Source organism: Poecilia reticulata, linkage group LG18 (assembly GCF_000633615.1).
Source record: "Poecilia reticulata strain Guanapo linkage group LG18, Guppy_female_1.0+MT, whole genome shotgun sequence".
Lineage (NCBI taxonomy): Eukaryota > Metazoa > Chordata > Actinopteri > Cyprinodontiformes > Poeciliidae > Poecilia > Poecilia reticulata.
The window spans coordinates 3,267,059-3,290,118 of record NC_024348.1 but is presented as its reverse complement, the minus strand read 5'-3'; the positions used below and the strand labels follow the sequence as shown (position 1 = coordinate 3,290,118).

The 23,060-nt window shown below is 40.6% G+C and overlaps 1 protein-coding gene across 2 annotated transcripts; it reads right to left on the bottom strand.

The window, feature by feature from the left end:
- Positions 1-1,845: 1,845 nt before the first annotated feature.
- Positions 1,846-22,623, bottom strand: fxr2 (FMR1 autosomal homolog 2). Of its 2 annotated transcripts, none has more exons than XM_008435024.1 (17): positions 21,880-22,623; positions 17,400-17,452; positions 14,213-14,306; positions 14,057-14,128; positions 12,151-12,299; positions 11,944-12,037; positions 11,727-11,843; positions 10,206-10,376; positions 10,052-10,130; positions 9,178-9,335; positions 8,839-8,925; positions 7,003-7,231; positions 6,689-6,868; positions 5,346-5,540; positions 5,155-5,262; positions 4,990-5,078; positions 1,846-4,171 (listed from the first exon to the last, which is right to left on the bottom strand). In XM_008435024.1, the coding sequence occupies exons 1-17, from the start codon at positions 21,928-21,930 to the stop codon at positions 4,079-4,081; spliced, it is 2,019 nt and encodes a 672-aa protein (XP_008433246.1). In that variant the 5' UTR covers positions 21,931-22,623; the 3' UTR covers positions 1,846-4,078. The 2 variants fall into 2 exon arrangements, with proteins under 2 accessions (XP_008433246.1, XP_008433247.1); XM_008435025.1 differs by having other exon boundaries at positions 9,226-9,335.
- Between the last annotated feature and the right edge of the window lie 437 nt (positions 22,624-23,060).

Sequence of the window (23,060 nt, the reverse complement as noted above, 5' to 3'; positions counted from 1 at the left end):
TGAGATTAAAGTAAGCATTGTCTTTTTCAGTGACCCTAATAATTTTATAATTTTGACCCAACTTTTCAGAGTTCTAACTTTTTTTACTCAAAATTATGACTTAAAAACGTCAGAATTCTGAGAAAAAATTCTGAATTCTGACCTTTTTTATCGGCCCTAATTTGCTCCCCTAGAATTCCCTAACCTTTAAATTCAGTCAGATTTATGTATAAAGTACATTTACATGACAGTTGTAGATTCAATGTACAAGGCAGCAGTATACAAAAATAAAAATAAAGGCAAAGAATAAGACACATTAAAATAAGGTACATAGAAATTTTAAATGGCACACAGAAATAAGATAACATAAAATCAGAAAATTAAAAAAGTAAAACTAATAAATGACAAGAATCCAAGTATTAAAATTACAACAGCATCAGTCTTGATAAATGGTGTACAAAGCAGTGTATAGATATCATACTAATTCTTCTTATAAAGTCTAAAATGAATTACACATTTGAGATCTTTCACACCAGAACTGTACACATATTTATTAACTGTCTCAAAAATCAGAGGTTTGCATACATGTCCTTAGTATTTAGTAGCATTGCCTTTGAATTGAATGACTTGGGTCAAACATTTTGAGAAGCTTCCTTCCACAAGCTTCCTTCCACAAGCTTCTCACTTCCTTCCTTCCACAAGCTTCTCACTTTAAGTTGCTGGAGTTCTGGCCCATTCTTCCTAATATACATGGTGGGACTGATTCATGTTGGTAGGACCCCTCACTCATGATTCACAACGTTTTGATCTACCCATAAATTTTCTGCAGGATTGAGATCAGGGTTTGTGATGGGCTTGCGCACCAAAACATTGACTTTGTTGTCCTTAAGCCTCTTTATAAGCACTTTGGCTGAGCTCTAACATCCATGGCAGATGTCTTTAAATATTACTTCAATATCACCTCATAATCATTTCTCATGATGTCATCTATTTTGTGGAGTGCAACAGTTCCTCTTGCAGCAAAACAGTCCCACACAACATGACGGTGCCACCCCCATTCTTCACAATTGGGATGGTGTTCCTAGGAAAACAAACATCCCCCAAATGTAATATTGGTCATTATGCTCCACTTTAGTTTCATCAGACCACAGGACATGTCTCCAAAAATGAAGAAACGTGTCATTTTTGAAGACAAAAATGACAAGTCTCTTTTTGTGAAATTGCAATCAGGATTTTTATGTTACTTTGGGAGTAATGGCCTCCTCAATGAGTGGCTTTTCAGCTCCTGGTGGTGAGCATGTTTCACTGTGGATATAGTCTTACCAGCTTCAGCCAGTCTTCAGCTTTTGTTCTGGGGTCGATTTGTACATTTCGGGCCAAAATAGATGAATGCGGCACCTTCTAGGAAATTGTTCCCAAGGATGAACCTGACTTGTGCAACTCCAGAATTCTCTTCTCGATACCTTGCCTGATTTCTTTTTACCTTCCCTTCGTTTCGAACCACAAAGCAGTGTATTTGAGATGTGGCCTTAAAATACAGCCTCCAATCAACTCAAATGTGTTGCTTAACCTATCAGAAGTTTCCAAAGCCATGACATAGTCATCTGGGCTTTCCCTGTTTAAAACATTCTGTATGTGGACCTTTGATTTTGATGAAAAATAGACCTGCCACATTTTTGTTATTGTAGCATTTAGCAAATAGAAATAATTTTGGTCATTTTAATTAACCTCAAAAGGGAGAATGTTGGTTTCATTTCCAGTGACAAAAAAAAAACAAAACTTGATGTCTTTTTAGTCAGTGTATGTAACTTCTTGTTTAAAATATAATTATACCGACAATAACCTGCTGCAATAAAAGATATATCAAACAATGAAAAGTCCTTTATTGCCATCAGAACATGAGTGAGAAAACCAGAGACAAATCTGACAGTGAGGAGTCAACAGTACACCTAGCATCCACAAACACACACACACACACACACACAGCAGGCACTCTGTCAAAACAACGTGGGGATTACAGATACATTGGAGAATACAGCAGTCAACAGAATGAGGTAAGGCAAATACACATCCACTCATACATGCAACTGAAACAAGGTCCAAACACTTGAATGCTCATTCTTTCTCTAAAAACAAAATGGTTGGGCAGAAATCTACAACAGCAGCATGGAGGAGTGAGGGAAGAGGTGGTCTCAAATCAACCAACTGCATACCCCGTCAGGTGTCTCTCCAAACCTTTGGTCATGAGGATGCTTGCTTGACATGCACAATGTTGCCCTTGGGTGTGTAATACTTTGCGAGAGTCATGAGCAAAGGGACGAGTTCTTTCCCCGACTAGCATCTACTGAATAAGAATCAAAGATGGACCCAAGGGTGTAAAAAAAGAAAAAAGTTGATTCAGTCACAAAGTTCTCCTCCCAAGGCAGAGTTTCTACATTAGTTGGACATTCAGTGGGTAGATTAGCAGCAATTCTAGCTTGTTAAACAATGACTTAAAAAAAAAAAAAAAAAAAAAAGGATTAATATCCTTTCCTCATGCACTGGACAGGCACCACTCAGTAACTAAATGCCATGCAAGGTAGAAAAATAGACTGCAAACTCACAAGACAAAGAAATCAGAGCTCATTTCCACAGGAGAGGTTGATTTCACTTCAATGTTTTATTTCAGATTTTTCTAAAGATGTGGAAATAGCAACAAAAAAAGTAAGAACGGAGAGCTGTAACCAGGACAACAGTAACAACATGAGCAGAGCCACTGAGGTTTCCAGTCCCTTCAACCCAACTCTACTGCCCTCTACGGACAGACATCTTACTTCTTTTTTTCTCTCCCACAAACCGCATTGATCTGTGCGCCTCCTGGTGCTCTGTGTGTGTATGTGTAACTGTGTGCCATGTGGCTCTCCTCCCAGTCCCACAGTCTGCAGTCTCTCGGCCCTCCACGCCCTCCTATTAGAAGCCCCCCCGGTGCTTCCGGAGCCGTCCACTGCAGTGGTTGAAATCAGCGGAGGCTGAAGTTGCCGCCGCCCCTCTGACACAGAGAAAGAGGCACTGTGTAGTTTTCTTTGTAAATTTAAATCTACAGTTCAAGTGTGCCTGTCTGGACTCAGCCCTGGACCGTCGAAAGATCTATAGGCAAGAGGGGGATCACAACATCCCCTCAGCACTTTGCTTTGTTACGTCAACCCTCGTGGTTTAGTTTTATCGTTGCCAAATAACTTCACTCGTGCGCACTAACGGGTCTGCACGCTCTGCCCCCCGCCCCCATTATACACGGAATGAGGACGAGCGCCGTTAGGATTTTGTATTTGGCACCAGACTTGGTTTACCCCTTCCCACTCTTTTACACTGGTCAGTCATTTTCTGATTCTAGATAACTCCCCTTCTGTTCCATCCATCAAACCAAATTTTAAATAAAAAATAAAACTAAAAGAACTTCCCCCTCTTGTTACGTCTTCTCAGGAAACAAAACCAAACTTTATGGAAAAACTTAAGTTTTTATTTCTTTTTTCCAAATTCAAGGCACAATGTCTATCAATATTCCGATCTGTCCATCTTTGCTCTGCGTGAACACTGCTTCGCATGAACTACAGGACTGTCTGCTCGCACGTCTGCGGTTCACATCTCTCGTTGGTTCTGTTAACACCGAGACACGTCCGATTTTTTTTTTGGTGGAGAGAGCAACGGCCCAGTCCAAACCAGTGATAAACAATGAACAGAATTAACATTAAACAAAAAGGACACAAAGAAAGTCAACCGTTAAAAAAAATAATAAAGTCTTGTCCTGTTTGTGTTTTCAGTATCTTGAGAAATATGCACCAGCTCTCTTTTGGCAAGCTAGTTGAGTTTTTAAATAAGCACTAAGTACTGATAGATAGGATAGCATACACCGTTAACTTGTGGTTTTAAGTAGATGCGTTTGTCGGTTTTCTTTTTTTTGTTTTTTTTGTTTTTTATACTTTTTCCATCTCATAGTATGAACTCAGGTATTTTGTCAGGTAATTTTCATCTCTTAAGGTTTAAGTTAATGCAAGCAGGGACACAGTTTGCCATGGAGTCTTGCTTGAGACTTGGGTTCGCGAGGGAGTGGGGGCTCGTCTCCTTATGAGACCCCGTTGACCAAAGTCGGTGTCTCTTTGCTAGGAGAACGCTTCGAGGGCGTTCGCTCCTCCTTCTTTGCACTGGTTCCGTTCTCCTGTGAATGGGAGAGAAATGTTGAGATTCAGCATAAAACAATCTTGGAAGCTCTGTGTTGGAGATGCAACAACAAATCAGCTGTTGACCAGAGACAGAAGATTTTCAGCTCCGTCAGCACCTAACCAGTCAGAAACTCAAAAATGTGACGTGAAGGTATTGTTTTTAGTGCCAACAATGCCGCTTGATGTGGAAATTACTGTAGGAAGAACTCTCAAAGTAGGCTGTTTTCAAAATCAGTGAGATACTCACTATAATGGCATAGCAGAAGAAATACTGCCATCTGCAGGTGAAGTTAGTCAAATTTGCAATTATCTCATTATTAAACCTGTCACAATGATGGCATGTCGGGGCCATTGTAGATAGAAAAAACAAAGTAAATTTCAGCCAGAAAATTCTGAACTTAGCTAAGTTTCAAAAGTCAAAGAGTTTTGACTCAAAACTCTGAAAATTTTCCAGTTATTTTGAGACAATGTCTGGGATTAATCTCAAAATTTGTGATTTTGTTTTGGTGGAAATTAACTCTATATACAATGGCTCTGGTACGCAGTTGTACAGTAAGTAACTAATCACATGATAAATTAAAATGAGCTCGATTATTTCCATTCTGATTAATATTTTTTGAAGGACAATTTTGTTTAGAGGGCCTTCATAAGGCATTTTATTTATGGTTTAAGTTGTGTGTGGTTTTTACTTATTTTTTTTTGAACAATTTCTCTTTTCATTTGACCTTAAGAAAAGCTGGAATCAGGAGCTCATTGGTTAACAAAAGATTGAAAATGAGTCCCAGAACTCTGATTGGTGTGTCTATGCGTTTACCTTGGGTTCAGGTCCAGAGTGGTTCTCCTTCTGAGGCAGGTTCTGTCGGCTCTGAGACTCAGGACGGGATATGTAGTCGGCTACGGTCACTGAAAAACATCAAACTGTTAGCTGGAACACTCAGAGGGAGTGTGTGTTGATTTCCTAGAGAGAGCTGCTGCTCACCACTTTCTCCCGGCTGTCTGTCACGACTGGCCGACCCTCCCTCTGGCCGGCTGCCACGGTTACGGCGCCGGCGGCTTCGGTTGCGACGCTGAGGTCGAGCTTCTTCGTCTAATCATCAAAACGCCAAAAACTGATTAAGTTCTGGAGAAGTTTTACTTTCAGCTGTTTGCGACACACCGGGTGGTTCTCACCTAGTCCGTTCTCACTGGGGCCAGCCTGATTGTCCGACTCTGTGGCGGCGTCCATCACGCTGGGCTCCTGGTCGTTACGGCGCCGGCGGGAGCGTCTGTGGCGGTCCCCTGCCATGCCCTCACTGAGGTCGGCGTCTGCGAGCTCGCCCTCTCCCTCCAGCAGAGCGTACGGGTTGCTGTCTGGATCCCTCAGAACTGACAAGATCACAAATATGACTCAACATTTTTATCATTTGTCTAAGTTAATTCAATAAATAGTGTATGAAATGAAAATCCATATTCTGCAAAACCACCAAGTGACATTTCACACACGCACATATGTAAAAAAAGAAGAAAAAAATGGTATCTGACAGAATCAGAATTGACAGGTTAGGTTTTTTTAAGCTCAGTGCACTCCTACTCATCACACATAGACTTATTACAACATAAATGATTCAAAGTGGAAAACCTCACATACTACAACATAAACTTCAACATTGTTTCTTTTATTACATTGTTATTTAATATATTTGGGCATACTAGCACCTGATTGTGAAATGGACGAAAAATTATTTCATTTTAAAAAATGTTGACAAATTGTAGAGAGAGAGAGAAAAAAAATCCTGTCTCTTTCTTCCAGCGCTGAACATCTAAACATTCCAGTTTGAGACCATACTTTGTAAAAACAGCTCAAGGTTAGTCAGGCTGGATTGCATCTGTAAACATCTGTTTTATGTCCAAAATCTGTGGACATCCATTCATAAATTTTGCCAATTAGATTTAGAGCTGGACTTTGGCCAACCTAAGCATAAATGCTCCCATCTAAACCAGTCCATTATAGCTCTGTCTGTGTTTATGGTCACTGAGCCTCCAGCGTGTTTTTCAGCTTCCAACTGGTTTTCTTCCAAACCAAGAACAGTTATATTCAGTAAATAATATGAATTCTGATGACATTCATCAGATTAAAAGTATATTTTGACCAATTACAACCTATATTAAACATAATGGCTACATTTCTTTTAAAGAAAAAAATTATTGGTCTGATTTTAATTAATATTTTAATTTTAAATTTGCTATTTTAATTAAATGTAAGCAAAAAACCAGAACAGAAATAAAGGCTTTCAAACATCCATCTGTGTGTAGTCAGTCTATTTAATGTGTCATTTAGTATTAAAGTTCCTAAAATAAATAAACGTTTCAATAATATTCTCATTTATTGAATGGGTCTGTACATTTTGCATTCTTTTGACAATGGTTCTCCTTTTCCATAGAAGCCAGATTTCTTCCACATGAGCCTTGGCTCTGCAGCTCCTCCAGAGATACCAGGGCGATTGACTTGAAAAGAGCAATGAAATGTAACATACCTGAGCTAATTGAGTTGGAGGGCTTGGCTGCAGGGCCACCGCGCCCCCGTCCTGAGTTTGCACCTCGGCCCCTGCCTCCCCGCCTGGAGCCTCTCTCGTCCCCACCGATGCCACGGGGCCTCAGTTCGCGGTCGTTGACGTCCTCCGACTCGGAAGCATTTGACAGTTCGGAGTTTGTGCCTGGGAACAAAAATCAAACATTTATTAACAAAAACAAATGTGTTTTTTTGTTTTTTAATAATCAGTTGTAAATCTAGGGGGAAAACACTGTTGCATTGTATCCAGGTGAAGTGTTTTTGTTCCTTCCGTCTCACCGTATCCAGAGTACTGGGTGTTGGAGGCTCTTCGTCCTCGGCCACGCCCGCCGTACGTACGCGAGGCGTGTAGAGAGTTGCTGCTCTCGTCCGTCATGTAACCTTTCTCCCGGTCGCCACCGGGCCCTGCGGGGCCAGCGGGCCGGCTGGGGGCCGCGCGGTATCCCACTCCGATCTGACGGAGCTGCTCGTCAATCTGGAGGCGCTCGAGGCGCAGCTGCTCCACCTCCTGCAGAACATGCTGTTATCAACCTCTGTGGTATTTGCTGAACGTATTCAAATACATACTGGAGGTAAAATAAGGTAAACCTTACTTTATTTAAATTACCGCTTTATTTGTTTTTAATAAATCTTATCTGTAAAAAAAAACTAGTCATTTCTTTGCATTTTCTCATAATCCCCAGTAGGTGGCAGTAACGCAAAAATATTTATAGTCAAATGACTGTTTCCAAGTCCTTAACAAGTCTGAATGTGAACTTTTTACTCCCCAATTTTACTCCTTAGAGCAGAACAAACACTAGAAACAAGATGCTTTCATTGTGTTTGTCACTACAGAAATACTTTCTGGCCCTGAAGGCAGAAGGAAGTGGGCAGCAGTTCTCTAATGGGAGTGTGACAGCTGACTCCACCAATGACAGCTGGATCCTTATGGGAGGTGAGGGGGAAACGAGGCAGGGCAGGGGGGGCTTGGAGTTATCTTTGGAAGTTGAGGGTCTGGATAGCCTGTAACCTACACCCTGGTGCACCCTGCAGCCGGCCCCACAGCGAGGAGCTATTTATAAAAGCTCATGAGGTAAGGCCAAAACCAGACTATCAGCCACTTCCCTCCTGAGGCTTCAGGCCAGCAGGAGACAGGTGACGGGCCTGCAGGCTCACTACTAACGGACTAGTAAGGGAACGCAGTCAGAGTGAAAGAAGTAAACCCCCTGCTGCAAACTCAGATATGAAAACAAGGAATGCACCCATTTGAAAATTTAGGCCTATATAATATCCTATATACATTGTCATAAGAACATAAGAATAAAGTCATATAACAATGTAGTCGAAACGATACATGAGGTCGTAACAATAGTCATATGACAAATATGTCATAAGATTAAAAGAATAAAATTAAACAAAGTCCTATTACCCGAATAAAGACACAATAAAAGTAAATATTACCAGAATAAAGTCATCATATTAAGTCAAGTTTATTTGTGTAGCATATTTCAGCAACAAGGCAAAATCAGTCGGCTACGACATAAGCAATATTTTGCAAAATATCAATTATTGCGAAAATAAGATTCTAATAATACAAGAATAGAGTCATAATATTAGAAGATTGAGGTAGTCATTTTATAATAACTTCCACACAAAAAAATTAAATATTAAAATCAGGAATGCTGAGCGTCTTGTAAAGATAATAGTTTGCTATTGGTTTTACAAATAGGACATACTTAGTTTTTGTTAACAGTAGCAGCAGTTTGAAGTGATTACACAAACTGCTGTGTCTATTTTGAAGGAAACCACACAGACTAGACCAGCTGCTCACGTCTCATCGTAAACATCACAACTAAGCTCTCAAAATAACTTTGATAGTAATTTTACGACTTTTTTCTGGTAATATTTCATCTTTATTCTACTAATTTGTAGAACACCCTCTGCTGATAGTCATTGGATAATTTAGGTTTGTTTAAAGATTTCTTCCAAGTTTGCTGAATAACAGCATCCCCACAGTAATATGCTGCCACCTCCATGTTTCAGTGCGGGTGTGTTCACATTGATTGAGGTTAGCTTTGGACCACACAGAGTTTTTCAATCTACTGTATTTAAGAGAGAGAAACTGGATGAACCAACCTGCAGGTAGGACACATGGTACTCCAACAAGGCCTGAGCATTGCTGATGTTTTCCTTAGTTCCAACAAACACAAAGGGAACCATGCCCTAATGAAGCACAAACGACAAGTTCAGGGTTTAATCAAGGTGTCGAAAACAAAAAACAGAAACATGTCAATCCATCGACTAATAGCAACAGAACATGAGAGCCACACACTACAAATACAGCTAGCTGTGTGTTGAGAGCCGTTATAGTGGAAGCACTACTGACAGGGCAGGAGGAACAAAGAGGCAGCGTGGAGTAGCAAAGCAGAAGGAATGATGTGGGTGTCAGAGAGACGGGCCGAACGGAGCATTCACCTCTTTGCTGCTGGCAGTGTCGTCTCTGCCAGCCCCCTGCCTGCCTACCTCCTCCCGGGGAAGCTTTTTGTCGTTGTCTCCCTCGATCCGGACGCGGACCACGCCCGACTTGTCCACTATCTCCTGGATGACTTTGCCATTCTTTCCGATGACTTTGCCTGGAAGGAAACAGAAGCAAAGACCGTCAAAAGCCATATTCACACAAGACAAACATTATCTGGGGACGCCGTGTAAGAAATGAATCTCTCCACAATGTCTGCTTTTTATGTGGCGCATTCGCATGGGAGGACCAAATCCTGAGATGTCGCTGAAATTTACATACATCTCCCAGATATGACGTTAACGAGCTGTTTCGAGTCAACTTGAGGAATCAGGAGTCGATGTTCAAACTACTTTTCCGGCTGCGGCCGCAGCTCAGTGTGCCAGTCAGCTGTATGACAGAGGTAAACCATTCTTACCGCACAGTGCAATACTTGATGGGAGCCACCATTTTGATTCAAATTCAAAAATACTTTATTGATCCCAAAGGGAGATTAAATGTTGTTGTTACTTATATTAAATCAAATTCTTCAGTTACTGTCGGCAGGAAAGTTCTATTGAAGCGTTTTGTATTATAAAAATAGCAAAGAGTGAAAAATACTACCATAATCAGTCCAACTACACAGCATCTAAAGCAAGAAGTGATCACTGTTATTACGGGACCTCAGAGTTCAGCAAAACACAGCAGGGGAATTTTTCCTTAAATTACTGACCTCTCCGACTCGCACAGGATTAAAAACAGAAAATTTGCAATCATTACAAACAGATAAAACTAATCCCATGCAAATACGGCTTAAGCCATCAAATGATGGGAAGGTCAAGCTGCTTCACTCACCTACAAGGTTCCGGGGAACCTGGAAGTAGTCTTCTTTGAACTCCAGATATTCTCTCGCCTGCTTCACAGCCTCAGGAGTCTGAAACACAAGTCCAGCATCAGAGAGCGTTCAGGAAGCTGCAGCTAACGGCAGCGGCCTCAGTGGGGCGCTCACCTCTCCGTAGATCCTGAAGGTACAGCTCTCCTCCTCCAGCTCGATGGCCGTCACTCCAGGCACCTTCCTGGCCTGCTGGATGTTGGCACCGTGGGAGCCGATGGCGAGGCCCATCAGGTCCTCTCTGACTCTGACCTCTTCCTGGTACGCTGCTGCTAGCTGCTTACTGGTCTAAGAAAGGGAACCCAAACACAAGCAACGTCAGGAAGACTAAAAGTGGACAGGTTCGTGTCTCACTGGTTCATTTTACGCTGGTGTTCTGCTCATCAGCTCAGCCACTGACCCCAGAGGGAATAAGGCTGGAAGTCCTTGTGTTTTCCTTTTCATGTGGGCGCACTGATAGCAGTGTTCTGCCTGATAAAAATTTTTTAAAAGCCGATTACAATTTTTTTTTGTGTGTTTGAAAAGTTATTTACAATGACTCAGCTACAGTTGGGGGGACAACTGTTAACAGTAACAGTAACTGGGGGCGTGTTGACAGTCAACCAATGCCCTCTCTAAGGGACACCGACTGATTTTCACAGCTTTGCAGCAGTAGATAAGATCTGTGGATGAGATTGTTTTCTGATGCAAACTTCAGCTGATCGCCGATCCCCCAAAATTAAGGAAATCGGGTCAGTTTTTAGGCTAGCCGATTTATCTGTGCACTCTAAAAATCACAATCTTTGACCTAAGGCTATTTGGAAACTACTGGTTCTAAGAATATGAAAAAACCTGGAAAAGAACATTTTAGGTTTTTCAGCCCCAGATGACAGGAACAGCAGTCAATCTGACCTGCGACTAAATGTAAGGTCTGCTTGAAATTTCTGAAGACTAAAAGGTCCAGCATGGTGGGACTGAAGTCCTTCTGTTGACACGCAGTCATGTGGTTTCAACCATTTTTGTTTCAAGACCCCCTGAGCTGAGTTGCAGTGAAACCGCTCCTGGTGTTTTGCTGTGTGGTTCGCCTACAATAAACACAGCGATCATGATGAGAGGATCGACTATTACACAAGTTCATGAGTTTAGAGGAGAAAATAATGATTGATGAGCTGGAAAACATAATCTCATTTTATTGGTAAGAAAAAAAGAAAAAAAAAAGAACAGAAGGCGTCAGAGGAATGTTCTCTGCATCAAACCAGAACCGGGCAGAGGGATTTTAAGGTTTCAGTTCGTACTTCCTGAATGTTCTCTGGCTCAAAAAAAAAAAAAAAAAAAAAAAAAAAAAAAAAACAGCTTCTGGAAGTTGAGTAGTTTGGCCTGGTTACATAAATAAACATCCACAAAATTCAGACCAATCACTCAATAGGGTCGCATGGAGACAGGGTGAAAAGTTTCATCACCCAACTCTGACAATGAGAACAGACTCGGCATGTCGGCCCAACCATCCTTTAGCTAACCGTGTGGAAGCCCTCTGGAAGTATTTTTAGGCAAATAACTACTTAGAACCACATTGCTACCATCCTGAAGATTAAATCTAAGGCCAACAGGGACAACCTTTGTGAAATAAAACCAATGAATATTTGCTGGTAAAAATTTTACCTCCAAATGTTTGGTGGCTTCTTCGTTGCGGGACATTAGGATGAGCTTGGTGCGGATGCTGCGGAAATGCATGTCACTCAGGAGTGTTGCACGCTTTACCGTTGTGTCGTTTGTAGACTTATGGGGGGGAAAAAAACAAAAAATAAAACGGGTCAATGTTAGATCTAACAATGATATAGTTTCATAAATTAAGAAAAGGATTTTGAAATTTTCTAACCAGGACAATGAGCTCATGTGTTTGAGCGCTGTAGAAGATGCAGTTAGCTCCGATAGCTTTTCTGAAGTCTTTGTGAATGTCATCGCTTGCACATCTGACAAAAACAAGACACACACACACACACACATTAACAGCACTGCTCGTGATCTACAGAAAGCTGCTGAGAAATCTCAGCATCACAATAAAGCTGGACAAAGGCGGACTCACATGTCCCTCAGGTCTTCCGGGACAGGGATGGTGATCTTGTGGAAAGTGTTTCGAGAGGCGGGACTGTTGGGGTTCAGAGGCCTGATGCGCTCCGATGTGACAATCTCGTTGTATGTGGCATCGCAAGCTGCGTATTCAATTACGTAAAACTGAAATGGCACAACACACATTTATAACAGTTATAGGGAGCAATGTTTAGCTGTTTTAGTTTAAGAAATTTTAAAAAATCCCCAGGATCAGGCAGTTAGGGTTTTATCTCCTACTATTCAGACTACTGCTCGGTTGAGAGACTTGGACTGATTGAGGTTTTATGATGATTACTGAAATTAGTATAATTTTAAACCATCAAAGCTACAGTCAAGATTAGCCAATTAAAACCTGGTGCTTAACTACACCAGTAACTGGGTGTAGTTAAGCACCCAGTAACTAAACTGTACGATTCAGATTTTTTAAAATTTTAAACTATCTATTATTAAACTATCTGGCCTTTAGGATTTAAATTGATTAATTTAACAAAGGTGATGCTAAATCAGGGAAGCTGAGGTTTTCTACTATGAATAAATGCCCTGATGATGGACTTCAAATTGTTAAGAACTACATTTTTTACTGTTTGCAAATGAATCTAAACAGTCACTTCTTCACCTCTTCTCAACCTATTGTCACAAATTCACCAACCTGAGGTTATGGCGATCAAACGAATCAACATCTCGGTTCAAAGATACTCATTTGAGTAGGAATCAATACAAACGGTCCCGATTACATTCGCCAAACTGTTGCATTTCCTCCAGCAGCAACGCTGCGATAACAGAGACTCAAAGTTCCACATTCCGCAGCGCTCCGTTCTACTGCGGTACGAATTAACGCAGGGAAATACCAGATAGTATTTCTATCAGCAGATAATTGGCTAATGGAAGCACATGCTGAAGATAAGCAGCTATCATGAAATGAAATCATTGTAGAACTGAATCAAGATACTTTCAGAAAGAAAATTAGAACAGAATATACATATAAAGACTAAAGTTTAATGAAAGCGTAAAGATCAACACTGAGCTAAAACAAAACAGAATGTGGAACTACAATAAGGGGCAAATTTACAAAAGAAAAATAATACTGTCCAGGTTAGTTAACATTAGTTAAACTAAGTGTTCTACTGTTTTGACAAACAAAGGTAGTGAGATTTTTAAATTTAACATTTTTATAAATAACAGCTAAATTCTCCCCTACTTATTGGTTTCTGGCCTAATTAAGGAAGCTAAAATGCTGCCATATTGTAATTATAATTATGGCAAATCCTGAGCCATTTAAAAAAAGTATTTTTCTTAGTATCAGTATGGAATTTGAAGTTTAATATTATGACAACCCTAAAGAAGGCCAGTTGATTCATATTCCACACATTCAAAGGATCCAAGCAGCTCCTGTAAACCTCACAGTCAGAGTTACTGCTCAGCTCACTCATATTCTGGGTACCTTCAGTTATTTCTATTGTGCGTGTTGCATTTAAATTAGCGCTGGGTTTTGTATCTTGACAGCAGTAACCCAAGCAGTGTAATATGTTTAAACAATAGTAAAACAACACAGACTTCAGGGGGTTTATGTCATTGGTGTTGTTCCAGCCTGGCATTGTGTAAACACAGACTCGCCCTCATAACACCGAGCAGAAAACTGATAAAAGTCCTGCTTTTATACAGCTGGTTTAATTCATTATTAATTATTCAACAGCATCCGTTTAACAACATCTGGCTTTGATGCTTTCTTTTAAGTCAAATGGAAGCAGCAAGTGTATACATACTTTTTCACCTTCACACAACTTTCTTTTAGCTTTGTTTCAAACAGATGACGGTGACAATGACAGTGAATTCTTTTGTGTCTGCAGGATATTTTATGTTCCCACCATCCAGCCACCTACCTCCCCCTTCATCATCCTGACCCGTGCTAACCACCACCCGCACGGCTCCTGTTCGTTGGCCCTGGAGTAGACCTACAGAGACCACAGCCGCATTAGTTCAGCAGGAAGTCCAGGTGTGAGACCTGGGTTAGAACGGAGCAGCGCAGCAGTTCTCACCTCCACCTCCTCGCCTTCGCCGATGTCTTTCTGGTAGTCGGCTGGAGGAGGCAGCCGCACGTCACTGAACGGCAGCTGTCTCTCAGGCTGCCAGCTTCAACACGACGAGACAAACAGATTTAACATAGTTCATGTTATATACCGTTAGTTTCAGACATTTAAAGTCATTATTGCAAAGATCGCTCATTAAAATTTTAAACGTCATCAGTAATCTTATCTTGGTCGACTGTAATAAATTGTCTTATGTATGTCAATAAGATAATCTTTGAATTAGCTAAATATCATTTTCATAGGTATCCAATGCAGTAGCCGATCACAGATCTGTAAAAACACCCGACCTGCTGATGCATATTTTGTCATAAAAAGTAATAAAAACAGAGCAACCATGCTTATGCTAGCTTAGCACTTCAGAGTTTGAATCATCAGCAGAGGCTGAACACGAGTTTATTTCAGAATATGGTGACGGGTAAATCCTTCAAATCAAATTACTGATCTTTAAAAAGCCGATTCCAATTTTGGCTAACACCATTTTTTTTTGTTCCAGCCTGGCATTGTGTAAACACAATATGAAAAAGTGCTAAATTAAGCCACAAAGCTACTAAGTTGGGTGAGTACTGTTGATCGCACATGTGCCGAGTGCAGACATGACCTTGTTGGCCGGTTTGTCGGCCAACTGCTTTTGGAAGAGCAAGAGAGGACAGTGGCTGATTTTCAGACATCCTAAAAGGTGGATAAAAACAGTTTCTCATTAAAGAATCACCAGATGTGCAAAAATGAAGGAAATCTGGGCCGAATTATTGGTGCACCACAACATTACAGATAGGAGACCACACTGAAATCTAGCTCATTTGTGTAGAACCTCTGATCTGAAATGACTCTTCCACTTTTTAATCCATCATTTTTAAGCAACTAAAGCTCCTTTAGAATTTCCCCACAGACAACTTCTCCAACACCTACATGTGCTCAGAGAAAGTAGAAAGACAAGAAGGGGGGCTGGGAACCATCTCAAAAATGACACTGGGTATGGTAGTACCACTCCCCCCCCCACCTATCTCACATACCATGGATCACTATTTTTAGGAGAGCCACACGATCTACACTCACCCACCTACTGGGGGGGCAGTAGGTGGGTTCATGAGGAAAGGAAGTTGTGGCAGCAGTGTGGTTGGGAGAGACGGGAAGAGCAGGAAGGTTTTAAAATGACCTGTTCCAAGACACGTACGGACAGCTGCGTCTCAGGCACGGGTGCTGAAGAGGGACATTTTAAAGGCCTACAGCAAAGTCTTGTTACAGTCATCGGATTTCCAACTTACTCTCCTTTGAGCTTTTATTTAAAGACTACAGTTCCTTGCTAAGGCATTCATATCCCTTGGGGATTTTTAAAATATTTTGTCATGTTACAACTACAACTTTGATTATACATCATTAACACAAACACTGTTTCTTTTTAAACAAATACAAATCTAAAAAAAAGTCAAGTGTACATTTAGATTCAGACCCCTTAATGCCTCCAGAAGTCACCCAATCATCCCTGCACCATGCTGAGAGGTGGTGGTTTACTACAGCACATCCAAGCATATCAATGTTAGAACGTCCTAGTCAAAGTGCAGCCCGGAGTACAGTTGAGAATCTGTGGCAAAGTTGAAAAGTGACGTTTAAGAATACTCTACTTCCGGGCAACTCTGAAAAGAAAACAGGCATAAACTTCAGCCTGTAGATGAGCAAGTGTAATACAGCCACAGAATTCACTTAAGAAAATCATTTTTCTAATAAATACATCGACATCTGACGTAACTAGAGAAGCACCGATTTGATATCTGTATCGGTCCCAATGTTGAAAAGAAAAATTCTAGATGGGGTATTAGTGACATTGTCCCTGACAGTGCATTAAGACAAATCTATTCAGTATAATTCTATGCTTTGTGCTCTGAGCGACATCGTACTTTATTTTACATTATATTTAGAATTCGAAATTGCACTTTTTGAACCATTTGAAAGGTTTATTACAGTTTATATATGTTTGATCAAGGTAGTCAACTTATTTGTCAGTTTACTATTTATTTCACATTAGTTGTATCTAGGAGTACTAACCAGGAGTACTCTCCCCAATGAGAGTAGATATATATATATATATATATATATACACATGTAGATATGTGTATATACACATATCTACATCTATATTGACATTCAGATATCTGTATATATCTCTATATATGTATCAGATATATCTCTATAGATATCCATGTACATGTCTACATATCTACATCTATATATCAATCTCTTTATATATAGAGAGATAAATTGATATCACTATGTAGATATATATATATTTAGATATATTTATAGAGGTAGATATAGATTGATATGTAGATATATATATATATATATATAGAGAGAGAGAGAGAGAGATCTTGCCCAGAAAGTTTTCAAAATTTCTCCCAATTTGTATAGATTTAGACTTCTAAAAGGCTCTTTTTGTTCCACATCGTCTACATTTTCTTTTTCTAAATCTCCATTTAATTAATAAATGTGGTTGTCTCATTAAGTATTTCCGTAGTTCGATATTTTCCAATTCAGCTTCCTTAGATTAGGCCTGATACGTACACTTTGCTTGACTTGTTGTGGAAATCACAGTGTCCTTGCAATAACGCTGCTTTTCCAAGGAAGATACCTGTTCACCGTCTCTTGCCGGAACTCAAGCATCTTGCCCTTCGATATGTTCAGCGGAGAAATTTAGGTCAATGCGAGGTTCTGATTGAGGGATCACTTTCCAAAATGTCTCCTTTCCGCTGCTGGGCAAAGCTGCCTGATAACTTGGTTTTTCCGACTGAGGACCGTTATTGATGTCATTATTTTCAGTCAAAAACATTAGATCTATGCGATAAAATAACATGCTTATGTTGCTAATTGCACTGACTGAACAAATTAAAGTTGTGTTAAATTTACATGTTGGATGAAGCCTGTGAAGCCATTGGTGTTTTTAAGTAAGTTTTACTGGCGCAGTAATAAAATAAATCTGTATTTCAGTACAAATATCTGAGAATTAGAATTGTATTGCTGCATTGAAGACAGAAGAAAATCATTCCTTTTTGTAACCTGACAAAAAGGGGGAAATTTCAGAAACCACCAAATTTATTAGCCAATTATTTAATACATGTACACAGAACAGAAAGCTCACACTTACTTGTTTTCAAATACAATAGTGAGTGAGTCTTCATGGACATCTTTGATAAAACCCTGAAGAAAAACACAGAAAAGAAAAAAAAAATCATCACACATGCTGTAGAAACATAAGGATCTGGACTGTATGCGTTAGATTTGTGCATGCAGACAGCTGGCTCTCAGGCCAACAGTGTGACTGCTTCTGAAACAGAGCATCTTGGGCCCTGATAGGAAGCCAAGGCGGCACATTGCTGCTGACACCGTTCTCTGGCTGTGAATTCAGCGTCGGGTGAAAGTGACGACCGACAGCAGAGAAAATTTGTTCTCACTAACGGGATGAAAGCGCCTCAGCTCTCTTCGTCTGACTGTCCGTCTGCAGCCTAAATGGCTTGTGTCAAATTCCCTGAGTAGTTTTGAGAAAGAAAAATATGTGATTCACAAATCTGTCACATCTACTACTGGGTAAAAACAGGTGGACGGGGCCAAGAGTGACACTAGAAGATCCCACTTCAGTGGGAAGCAGGGAAAACTGGTGAGGACAGTTTTGGTCAGGTCATTCCGGACCTTTTCTAGGGGTGAAAAATGAGCCGTATGGAGGTGTTGTGGGCCCAAACACCACCTGGTTTCTTCAGGAGATTCCCCTGTTGCTCATATGACAGCCAATCAGAGGCAGATGGACGCTCAGGTTCTGCTGGAGGTTTCTTCTGGTTACAGGGGAGCATTCCTCGCCGCTGTCGTTACATTCTTGCTAATAGAGAATCACAACTAAGCTGAATTGTACATGATTTTTGGAAATTTTGATGATTTTCTTTATTTTAAACCCTAAAAATCAATAAAAAAAAATTTTCATTAAAAACAAAATTGTATAGTATTTTCTTAAAATCTTTAAGCTTTTTTTTTTTTGTTTGGACAAAAAAAATCTAATTTTGTTTGGATAATGATTTTGGGGTTGTAAAGTTTGTCAACTCCTGGGCCAGGCAGAGGTTTAAAGAAAAGCTGCTAAAGCAAATGGGGTGGATTAGCAATGATGATGTCATTCAGGACATGTCACCGTGAAATATCATCTCTGATGCCCAGATGAGCCATTATGTCATGAAACTCTCATATGACAACCGTCTTCAGTCAGAGGTCTTTTCAGATTCACTGCCAGACTGACTGCTACTGGAGATTCTTCCTGGTCACAGCATCACCCCAACTCTTTGAAGATACTTTGATGATAAGAGTTATAACAACATTTCATTTCCTTTTGGGGTGTATGGAGTATTTTTTGTAATTGAATGGAGTCATATGTATTCATTTTTATAATCACGAAACATCATTCATGTACAGTTCTAACATATCTGTGTGGTTAGGTCTATCACCATAACAAATTTTGTTTGATGATACACTGTCCCAGAAGTTATTGTGATAAACAATAAAATTGTTGTTTTGAGACCATTTTCAAACTATGCAACAGTAATAGCATAATCATTCAAGAACACATTCTCAAAGATCAATACACTTGAAATTCTATTGAACATTTAACACTGGAACTGGAAGAAATTTTAAATATCCAAAATAAATAAATCAGAAACAACAAATAAAATTAATCATGAAGCCTCAAAACAAAAGTGTCCTACAAAAACAAAAAAATAAAATCGGCAGACTCGAGACTAATCCAGTTTTTGGTAGAAAGAGAAAAACGATAAATCATGCAAATAAAAATGACTGATTTATTGTTTATTGCGACAGGCCTCTGTGGATGCATTAGGAAAACCTGGTCAGCTGACAGAGGCTGCAGGTGTGGATGCAGTTCCAGAGAGAAGCAGCCGTAAGTCGTGGATCTACTGATTCTTATTCTGAACCACACAGCAGAAACATTCATCAGTGAAACAATGTAGAATTAAGCACTTCTTCCAACAGCTTTTCATCAACATATTTTAAAAGAGCCGAATTACAAACTTAAGACTTAGAAAAAAAGCATTTGTCGACGCTGAATCATTTAAGCATCCATCTCTTTGCTGCCACTTTATCTTTTGGAGCTACAGCTGCCAGTTCCCCAGTCCCCCCCCCCCAATCCCCTCAACAAATTTCAGGTGTCTTTGAAAAGGCCAACTACAGAGACGCTGTGCTACTTGAGTGACAGCAGAAGATGAGCAAATATTTTTTTTTATAGTGCATCTGAGGCATTTTGGGTAGTTTACTGTCTGTTTTATCTCTAATGGGACCAGAGGGAGATGAGGACGGCTGTTTAAAATGGGGATGTCTGTTTTTGTCAGACGTATCATAGAAACAGCTGCTTTTTCTGGAGCCAGCCTCTGAAAGACGTGGTTTATTTTAATGCAGGTGTGTTGGACAACAGAATTACAGCTCATGAAAATGTTTTGCTGATCGAATGACTCAGTTTTTCCTCACAACAAATATGTTTTCACCCTTAGCAGCGTAGCTGAAGGTAAAAGAGAGACTGTATTGGCTGTTGCAGCTCTAACTCCTTTTGTGTCCCAAGATCTGATGGTATCCCTAGCAATAGAACTAAATCACAAGTCTTCACATTCACAAATGATTAACTGGAAATGTTGCGATATTTATTATCAATGAGCCACATAAAAATAGAGAGCAACATGCTAATGTTAGCCTTGCACTTCAGAGTCTGAATGAAAACATCGCCAGGGGCAACATGAGAGTTTATTGCAGAATGCAGCAGCATTTTAGAGAATAGATAGAAACAAATGTTAAAGCCAGAGGTGCAACAACTGCAGTTCTCTGGCGGATCACAGATATTTAAAAACCCTGACCTGCCAATTCTGATTTAGGCCAATAGCGATTTTGTTTGTTTGAACAGACACTAAATATAGATACTAAATCACTAAGTTGGTAACAGTGGTAACTGTTACTAACCGGGGAAACCCAGATGTGACCTTTGCGAAGGTAGATAAGATCGTTTTCTCATCGGCCAATCGCAGATCACCCCAAATTAAGAAAATCAGGGACAATTAAAACGGCGTTTCCCTAGTAAAACTATGAACATTTTACAATATTATCTTATTACCTAATATTATTTACGTTAACATGAAGTTGAAGCAGCATATTAAGGCTGTCCTGCAGAAGTTACAAGTAGGACAAAATATCCATCATCACCAGGAAAAGCAGATTGTGCCAATTCCAGAAAGTCTTTATGAGTAAGTTGGGACAGAGTCACCAACTAGTCAAACGTAGAGTTAATTTATTATAAACCGATTCCATTGCTTTTAACAAAGTGTCCTGATTGGGACCATGTGTTCATTTTAAAAGACTCTGATCTGTAACAGGGACAGAAAATCTTGATCATGAACAGCATTTTCAGTTGATTAAAAAAAAAAAACAACAACAAAAAACACCAACTAAAACGGCCAAATAGTAATGTCTAGGCAGAGGACCAAATGTTTGTTTAAGACAAGTACAGAAGTGGATTTGTCTTCAAAATTAATCCGTTTCAAAAATGCCGCAGGGCAAAGTAAAGTTAAGCCCTCCTGACATTATGTGACTCATGGAAATGAGTGGAAATCTTCATCATGTAGTCAGCAACCATGTGGTTGATTAAAGCCACAAGCTCTCCAACCTTCATCCTGGACAAATAACCCAAATCGTGCCAACTCACTTCCCTCATATGAGAAGTCTAAGAGTTGATCCTGAAGAAGCTGGGGTCTTCATTTTGTTTATTTTACACCTGCTGAATTCTACAGAGACAGAGCCCCACACACAGAGCGGGAAATTAAATGTAAACCAGTCCATGTAAAGGAGGAAAGCAGCGGAATAATGAGGGCAAATGGTTTTGGAAAGTGTTCAACCACGTCAGAGTTAAACCGGTCACCCTGTAAAACAAAAACAACAGGTGAAGCAACGTGGGAGTAAATATAGGATGGTTGCTTAAACTGTGATGTGGGCTGGCAGAGCAGCTGAAAGCTTCAAGAGAAGAGCCATGTGTTCAGAATACCTCCTTTAATTCTGTACTTAAAATGTACAGAATTAAAGGAGAAATCAAGTTTGATATTTAATTAGATTTTTCTCTCAGTGAGTAACAGCGGCAGAGGCTTACACAGAAATGAAACAGAAAGTATTTATCTGTATAGCAACCGTTCCTCCTCAGGGCTGCCTTCATTGGGAGTCAGACCACAAATATATTCTTACAGGAGCTGCACAACAGCTGGCTGCTTTTTATTAGCTTGCTCCGGGTTTAAATGCCTTCATTCCGTGTTTTCTAAATATATGGGGACTTTTTTCTTAAATATATTGAATTTATATTACCATTTGCTCATAAAGAATAGACAAGAACCATGCATACTGATGACAAGTGTACTTAGCTTCTCAGCTAAGACCAGCTAGCGGTTATCCTGAATGGAACACATCTGCTCCTCCTCCTCACTAACGTTAGCTGAGAAACACTGGCTAGCTTATCTCTCAGGAGGGGGGAAAACAAAGCAGCCTTTCCATGAAACAAAACTTTAAAATGGGACAACAGTAAACAACCACTGCAAGCAGTTTACCTTGTAGAAGGCCCCGTTCGAGCCGCGAACCTCCACGGCCAGCCCGTCCATGCTTTTCGATAGATCCCCACGGCTGTGCTTGGCGTCCGTAACCGTTGCGACTCCCTGCGAGTCCGGAGCCGTTCCCACCCCCAGCTTCACCGGCCCTTCGCCGCTCTCCGGCAGCCTCTGGATTTCCAGTGTTTCGGGTGGAGGAGGAGAAAAAAAAAAGGTGGAGGGGGCAGAGGTGAAGGGGTTGGGGGAGATGGGTGTGATGGGTGTCACAACAAGCAAGGCAACGCAGATGCTGTCCCCCCTGGCAGGCAGTTTAGTTTAGGAAGGAGTGTGCGGAGGGGGGACCGTTATTTGTTTTTGTCCAAATGTGAGATTCAGAGCTCGCGAGCTAAACGGCTCCAACGCGAGCGGCTGCTGTAGTTTCGACTTGCGCGAGAAGAAGCACGCTAAATGATGTTAGCTGCTGGATAATTAGCTGGGAGGCTAGCTATCACAAGCCAGACGCCGTCAGTTTTCAGGGATGAAGCTAGCTTGGCTAGTGTCTGGTAGCCGGTTTGCGTTCTGTTAGTTGGACGTGTGGCGCAGACGCTGCATTGAGATATTTCACAGAAGTCGTCACCGGGGGTGGTTTCTTCAGCCTCTGGTGCAATTTTTCGGCGGTGTGTCTTTCTCAAATTCCGTCTGAAATGTGCAACCGCCCGGCTACTATTCCTCACCAGCCGCCCGACCCCTCAAACACACGCTGATAGAGTGAGTCGAAGAGGGTCTGAATGACCTCGAACACCCCACCCCTTCACTCGAGAACCTGCCTAAAAGAAAATATGGGTTTCTAATTGGTTAAAATGTTCGTCAATCAATCATCTTTATCAGTTATTGGCTCAGCAAATCAGGGTTGGTCTCTGAGTGGGACCAATAACTGAAGACGATTCACATCCTAACACAATTCATTGGTTTGTTTCCGTGTCAGTTACAATTTCACTCACACTGACCGACTCCCGTACTCCATATTACCCACTCATTGATGAGAGAGAGTGGGAGCATTCCTTAACAGTCGGCCGGCGACCGGCTCGGCTGGAATTAATGATGACAGGGAGTGGGAGGAGTTTTTTTGTTAAACCGTTTTTGCTGACGGGAGGAAGAGGTCATATTCAACTTGTTAGTGATTAAGTAATATGAACTTATTTATG

Bases quoted from the DNA above. Each gene is read 5' to 3' on its own strand.
- fxr2 (XM_008435024.1), bottom strand. From the start codon at position 21,930: ATGGACGGGCTGGCCGTGGAGGTTCGCGGCTCGAACGGGGCCTTCTAC. The intron at 12,038-12,150 runs GTGAGTCCGCCT...TGTTTTTGTCAG, and splicing joins CCGGAAGACCTGAGGGACAT to ATGTGCAAGCGATGACATTC. The intron at 11,844-11,943 runs GTTAGAAAATTT...CCCCCCCATAAG, and splicing joins CACATGAGCTCATTGTCCTG to TCTACAAACGACACAACGGT.